The following is a 7,443-nucleotide window of genomic DNA, read 5'->3' on the forward strand; positions in this document are numbered from 1 at the left end:
AAGGTTGGTGGGATAAGATCAGATCCAGTGATCGGGTCCAAGTACTTAGCAAAATGATCGAGCCCTCAAAATGCGACACCTGCCCTCTCACGGTGACTCTTGTTTTTTTACCAATTGCTGAACATACTAGTGATTTTCAAAATTATTGACATGTTTAAAGAAATTGGGGATAAAATGTCCGTTATATTTAGCAATATCAGTTTGGGTCAGAACAAAAAATTGTTTGACCTGAACCCAACCTGTAGCAAACCCTATAGTGTCAGGGTTTGGTGATAAATAATGAGGTTCGATTAGAATCTGGGTCGGATTGTGCCGTCCATCTGTCATCGAAGGGTCTTAAGTAGCTGTCCTGGCTGTAACGTGGGACGATCAAACCAGTCTTGTGTCTCATTGGGGCAAGCGCGTGCACCGTCTGGTCCGAGGAACAATCACCGACGCGTGACTTGCGCAGATGCGCCACTCGACAACTCCATCTCGTGTCTCCCTTCCCTGTTCCAGAAGCGATTAGGTGCTCGAGTCTATCACCTCGACGAGATACCCTCGAGCACCTCATCTCCTTGAGATTTAAAACTAAGGTTCGAGGAAGCATTTCGGATCTTTTTAACTGATCAGACTTTCACCCATCTGGATCCAAAATTGGCATTTTCACTGGTACAATGTACAACCCTTGTTTGCAACTATCTTTAACTGATGAGAGTTTACACCGTAAAAGTCCTATGAGTATTCAAGCTCCCATATTTTTACCCTAAGGAGGGTTGGCGTAGTGGGGTGGGGCCTTGTCTGCTAGACAGGCAGTCAAGGTTCAATTTTCATGAGCGTTTTCTCCCTGTGCAAGCTAATGCGTAGCATATGCCTTGGGGACAGAAGTCTTAATCTCAAAGTTTTCCGCTGCCGGCACGATAACCTTAGGTATGGCAGGTTGAGCCAGCGCGACCAGGTCTTTGTGCTGGGTGCGGTTTCTTTGGGTTGTAAATGCAAAAAAAGCTTTAGTATTTTCAGTGCAAATCCTTTTCTAGATTCAGATCCATTGTTGTTTAACATAAAATTCATTCCTACAGTCACACTAAGAAGCGCCAGCCAACCAACGAGGTGGTATCCCATGTGGTAAGCGGGGTCATATGCCAGGCTGAAAGCCCAGGTTCGAATCCCTCTGCCAGATGGAGCTTAAGAGATATCTTGTAAGCGGGGTCCTGTGCCAGGCTGAAAGCCTAAAAATCAGGTACGAATTTTTTTTTTTAGTTATGTATTGGGTATGATTTAGAAGTACCAAAAACAAAGCATGTTGTCATAAATAATCCATAAATTTTTTTTTTTGCATAAACCGTCAAAGGGAATTAACAAAAACGTGAGACGACGTTAAGAAAGAACACCATTATTACCTTGAAAGTTTCAACATGGATTTGTTTTCTTTTATGTCTTAAGCATATTCGTTTTTGTTTTGTCTTCTAACTACAAAGAAGTTGGTTTCCTCTAAACGCGTCGGCAGATGCAAGCAATGTGGAAAACAGTAAGCAATCAATGTGCAAGTAGCCTCAAAGGGGGGTTGGCATAGTGGGTTAGGTAGGGGCCTACTACTAGATGGGCAGTCAAGGTTCGATACTCATCAGCGTCACCACTCTCCTGCCCAACCCAATGCGCATCACTATTCTGCGCTTATTGGGGCAGGAGTTACAGTAAGTTTTACGCTGCTTGCATGACCACCGCAAGTATGGCAAGGTGAGCCAGTGCTGGGTGAGATTTCTTGAGGTTATAAACATAGTGACAAACGTTAAGAAAATGGCAAAATCTAATTTTTAAAAAACTCACAAGAATTTAAAAAAAAAATCACATATCTCACCTTTTTTTGGCAAAATCTTGGTAATAAAAAAGGAAAAAATATTAATAAAAATGATTTAAAAATAAAAATACACATATTTTTTATGATAAATAGCCATTTAAAACATAAATATCATGTTTAAATAATGTTATTTATGTTTTTCATAAATCTTGCTTTTTTTTGGCAAAATCTTGGAAATAAAAAAGAAATTAAAAAAATAAAATATTAATAAAAATATTTAAAAATAAAAATACATGGATTTTTTACGATAAATAGCTGTTTAAAACATAAATATCACATTTAAATCGTGTTATTTATGTTTTTCATAAATCTCGTGATATTTTGAAAATCTCACAAGAAATTACCATTTTAAACTTTCAGGCAATTTCTCGCGATATTAACGCAAAATTTTCATAAATCTTGCGATATTTGTCACTAACTTATAAATTCAAAAAAAAAAAAAAATCGATCTGTAACTACGAGGAAGAACAAGAGTGACTCAGCTGAAAAATTCCAAGCTCCCTAAGCATTTTTTAAATCAAAGAAGATTAAAAAACAAAACAAAACAGGGAGAGTCGAATCTTCCAGGCTCGTACCCACGTGGACCGATTCTTAGCTTAATGCTGAAAGCCATTAAACGAAACTCCCGTCACTATTTAATTTTCACTTTCTTTTTCAATCGCTTTTCCGTTCAAGACTAGAGGAGGAGAAGAAGAGGAAGGGAAAGGGAAAGGGAAAGAGAAAGAGCTGGAGGAGGGGGATCGTCTCTCTCTCTCTCTTCTTCCTAGAACGTGAATTTGGTATCATCTGAAACACCAAAAAAAGGAGAAGAACAAGAATAAAAGGAAAAGAAGAAGAAAAAAACGAGGAGGTGAAAGAAAGGATGAAGATGAAGAAGGAGAAGAGATTAGATCTGGGGACGATCGATTGGAGCTGCAGGGAGATGAAGATCTCTCTAGTGGCCCTCCTCATCTTGGGCTCCGTGATAACCCTCGCGGCCCAGTTCCTCCCTCCCCGCTCCTTCTTCTCCGCTTCTCAGCTCCGCTCCTGCCTCTCAGAGTTCTTCCCTGAATCCAACTCCTCCACCGCCGGCACCTCCCACCTCTCCCTCCCGTTGGAGGAGCACCAGGACGGCCGGATCCTTCGCCGGGTTTTCAATTCCTACGGCTCGGCCGCCTACGTCTTCATCCAGATGGGCGCGTACAGAGGCGGGCTCGACACCTTCGCTGTCGTCGGCCTCGCCTCCAAGCCCCTCCAGGTCTTCGCCAAGCCGCGGATTGAGTGCGAATGGGTTCCAGGCAATGCCTCCAGGGCGCGCATCAGGGTGAACGGCACCAAGATGCTCCCTGATTGGGGATACGGCAGGGTTTATACGGTGGTAGTTGTTAACTGCACGTTTCCGCAGAGCGTCGGCACCGACGGCTCCGGCGGACGGCTCGTGCTCCACGCCCATCACGGCGAGGGCGACGGCCTCCCCCCTCCGGATAAGATCTTCGCCTTGACGGAGACCCCCGGCAGCCTCAATATCTCCAAATACACATCGCCTCCGGAATACGATTACCTCTACTGTGGCTCTTCCCTCTACGGGGACCTGAGTCCGCAGAGGATCAGGGAATGGCTGGCTTATCACGTGAAGCTCTTCGGCCCTAAGTCCCATTTCGTGATACACGACGCCGGCGGGGTTCACCCGGAGGTGCTGCGCGTCTTCGAGCCGTGGGTGGAGGCCGGCTACGTGACGATTCAGGACATCAGGGCGCAGGAGAAGTTCGATGGGTACTACCACAACCAGTTCCTGGTGGTGAACGACTGCTTGCACCGGTACAGGTTTGCAGCGAAATGGATATTCTACTTCGATGTGGACGAGTACATCTTCGTCCAGAGGAAGAGCACCCTCAATTCCGTGATGAACAGCCTTCTCAACTACACCCAGTTCACCATTGAGCAGATGCCCATGTCCAGCAAGCTCTGCCTCCTCGAGGACTACCGGAGGGTCAGAAGGTATGTGCCTTATACTTTGTCTCTCTCTCTCTCTCTGTGCGTTTTAATTATGTTTATTTTCATGTTTAGGAGTTCCAATTTGGTTTTTGAAGCTTAAATGGTTTTTTTTATCGTTTAATGGAGTAGATTCAAGTGAGAGGACGTCGTAGAGGAGGGTTAATGAAACAGAGACAAATCTCTGATGTATTTGGGGTTCCCGAGTGGGAAGAATCTAGAGAACCCCGGAATTTCTGCAGTGTGTCTGAAGAAACCTCCTCTTTTTTAGTTTGGTATGGTGGGTGTTTTGGAAATTTACCAACGACCCTTTGTGGTTGGAAGACGCGAGAGCCCTATTGAATTTCTTAATCGGTTGACCACACGCCGGCTCGTGATTCTTTCTTGAATTGTGTCACACCTTGGTTTGCTGCAGATTTTTATGTTCTATTCTCAAACCTTTTTTTGTTGTTGGTCTCACATTTTCAAGCTCGCGGCCTCTCTGATCAAACTCTTGGGGCACTACTGAGACAGAAGGAGACTCTAAGATGGTTAATGCATCTTTGGTTTTAGAGAGCTTGCCTGAAGGGAGTGTGTGTTTGCCTTCGCTAGGTTACTTAAGGGGAGGAAAAAAGGCTGATGGGATGATGATGATGATGATGATGATGATGATGACGACGATGATAGTGACCCAAGCTACTGTACTGAGTTGTCTCACTCTCTAGGAGACACTGCCACACTGCTGTTTGCAGCACACTGTCACACGGTACTCAGATACAGCACATAGTTCCATACGTCCGATCGACTCATTCGATCAGAGTATCTGCGACTTATTATTCCTTGGCAATCCCACCCTACCTTTTTTCTCCCTTACTGTAACCTTATATTCAAGGTCCATCAATGTAGGACCTCCCCCACATCCCGCCTGCCTCACTCATCCCCTCACATGCATCTTGTCCCTTTGCCCCTCACTCCACCACGAAAACATAAAAAGCATGACACTGTAGAGAGAGAGAGAGAGGTGTGTAGTTATGGTTTGTACGTACAGTTTAGTAAAAGATCATTTTTTTATTTTTTATTTCAAATCTCTTGTGATTTTTTTTTGGGAAACGTATGCTGGGTTTAGGTTATTAATCAAAATTTACATCAGAAAAGGGAGGATACCAGTCGGGATCAGGTTTATCCTTCCACTGAAAATAAATCTTTTGTGGATACATACCTTGTTTAGTAGAAAATAGATTTTAAAATATGGTCTTGCAACATGAGAGTATGCTTTTTAAGAGCTTTAAAACTCAACACAATTTTGCAAAGTTTCATAAATCAAAAGATCATATTTTTACAGTGAAAAATATATGATTGAAATTGCGATTTCTAGCAAACAAACCATACTGATTTGCCAGCTAGATTGTAGCATATATATATATATATATCCTTTAGTTAATGAACGTGTTTTTGTTGATAATTACAAACAAATGCTGAGAGCAGTTGTTGGATAATCTTAATTGGTTGTTGCAGGCAGTGGGGGTTTGAGAAATTGGTGTACAAGGACGTGAAGAGGGGGATCAGGAGGGACCGGAAGTACGCGATCCAGGGTAGGAACGCGTTCGCGACGGGGGTTCACATGTCGGAGAACATGGTCGGTCAGTCGACCCACAAGACGGAGGGCAGGATCATGTACTACCATTACCACAACACCATCTCCAGCCGGAGGGAGCCCTGCCGGAAGTTCATCAACGCCACGGAGCTGACCTTCGAGGGCACCCCCTTCGCCTTCGACGACACGATGCGGTCCCTCGCCCCCGCCATCAAGCGGTTCGAGCTCAAGACCATCGGCGATCGCCTCGTCAGAACCCCACAGTAGCACCAATCAACCAATTCAGACCCGTCTCGAAAATTTGTTTGAAGATTTGATGTTGTTGTTGATGATAATGATGACGGCCAACGGACGACCTTCCCCCACGGTGAAAAAGAAACGAATGGTTGTGCTACCTTTTCTATCTTTGTTCAATTAATTATTTGGTTGTGAGACCTCCAATAATTGTATAGCGACCTCTGTGTTCTGGGGCACAGAGATGAGTTGAGCTTTCCAGCCGAGACTGCTGTCGGTGGTGGCGGTACGCCCTCCAAATTGGCTGATGCCACCCTGTTTCCTGTGTGGGGCCCGCACTCCTGCAATTCTTTGATTTTTTTTTTTCTTTTTGTTTCATCTTACTATGCATACAGGCTGTAAATAATAGACGGTCATGTATTGTAACCGTTCTTTTTCTTTATGGTGTGATGTTTGTGAAGTAATGAGCAGCATGAGTTGGGCGTTGAACGTTGATGTAATGTAATGAGTTGCCTAAGAACCCACCATAGCGACAAACGTTTTTTCCACAAAATCGCTTTTTTCAAAAAGCTCGCGAGAAATTGATTTTTTTTCATAAATCTCGCATTTTCTGCAAAATCTTGGCAATAAAAAATATTTTTTATAAGAAAATATTAATAAAATTTATTTTAAAATAAAAATACACAGTTTTTTCATGATAAACAGCAGTTTAAAACGTAAATATCGTGTTTACATTGCAGAATTTATGTTTTTTCAAAAATCTTGTGATATTTTGAAAATCTGGCGAGAAATTGCCGTTTTAAACTTTGAGGCAATTAATTTTCTCGCCATATTATTGCGAGATTTTCATAAATCTCGGGATATTTGTCACCATGGAACCCACTCAAGTGATTGTGTTGCTGCAATCTCGGCTTGAATTTTGCATGGTAAGGGTCGTCACGGGTGGGCCTATGTTATTGAATTGTGATTTGTCGTTTGTTGGATGCCCCATATAGGAGGTAATGGGCTTCTCGGTTTCGTACTTTTTGTTGTTTTCTGACAAGGATCATGAAATCACCAAAAACATATATATTTTTTTTAAATTTTTGAATGACTAAAAACATACTTTAAATAGGCTTTAATGAGATTTTTCTTGTTTACTAAAATGTCAACCATAGATTAATTGCCCGGTGTCCACCGACCGACAGACCATTGATTATTCTCTCTTTCTCAGATTAATGCATTTTTTCTTTTTTTTTTATTATTTATTAAGAAACATGTTCCTGTGCCCACAAGGGCTCAGCTCATCTGTTAGGTACGACTTGTGAATGTCACCAACTTTTTTTACTTATTTTATTAAAAAACATGTTCTTGTGGGGGAGGGGGGGACGGTTTCCTTGGATTATAAAAAAAAGCTTTGTATCAAATTGATTTTAGCAAAAAAAAAGTATATCTTTTATCAACAAGCTTGAGTGCAATATGCTTAGTTGGTTTTATGATTTTCAAAAATCAAGAGACAAAAAATATTTAATCTAATCTAGATAGGATAGCTAGATGCAACTGACCCACGCATAAAATTTTTTCTTGCTTTTTCGGTTCACAATCTTTATTTCATCCGCTTATTTATTTATCACCTGGAGAGACTTCTTAACTAGAGCACCAACCAATGTTGTCAGTATGGGAGCGAATTGGCAGATTCGTTATCGTATAGGCAGAAATCGAAATGAGACTAACCTGAATTGGCTATTTTTAATAAATATTTCATTATTATTTTAATAGTTTTTAACACGTGTCACGTTCTGATTGACACATAATATTTTTTAATTAATTTTTAGCGGATTCAGAACAA

General features: G+C 41.9%; 1 protein-coding gene across 1 annotated transcript; it reads left to right on the forward strand.

Annotated features, from left to right (window-relative positions):
- The first annotated feature begins 2,505 nt into the window (after positions 1-2,505).
- LOC149844727 (galactan beta-1,4-galactosyltransferase GALS2-like) lies at positions 2,506-6,075 on the forward strand. Its single transcript, XM_089995225.1, has 2 exons — positions 2,506-3,814; positions 5,303-6,075. Exons 1-2 carry the CDS (start codon positions 2,700-2,702, stop codon positions 5,646-5,648), a joined length of 1,461 nt encoding a protein of 486 aa, XP_089851351.1. The 5' UTR covers positions 2,506-2,699; the 3' UTR covers positions 5,649-6,075.
- Positions 6,076-7,443: the final 1,368 nt, after the last annotated feature.

The sequence above is a fragment of the Nuphar pumila genome, chromosome 2 (assembly GCF_984573655.1).
Source record: "Nuphar pumila chromosome 2, dmNupPumi1.hap1.1, whole genome shotgun sequence".
NCBI lineage: Eukaryota > Viridiplantae > Streptophyta > Magnoliopsida > Nymphaeales > Nymphaeaceae > Nuphar > Nuphar pumila.

What these genes read in the sequence shown, in the direction of transcription:
- LOC149844727 (XM_089995225.1), top strand. Translation starts at nt 2,700, where the DNA reads ATGAAGATGAAGAAGGAGAAGAGATTAGATCTGGGGACGATCGATTGG. An exon ending in GACTACCGGAGGGTCAGAAG is followed by an intron (nt 3,815 to 5,302) that starts GTATGTGCCTTA and finishes TGGTTGTTGCAG; the next exon opens with GCAGTGGGGGTTTGAGAAAT.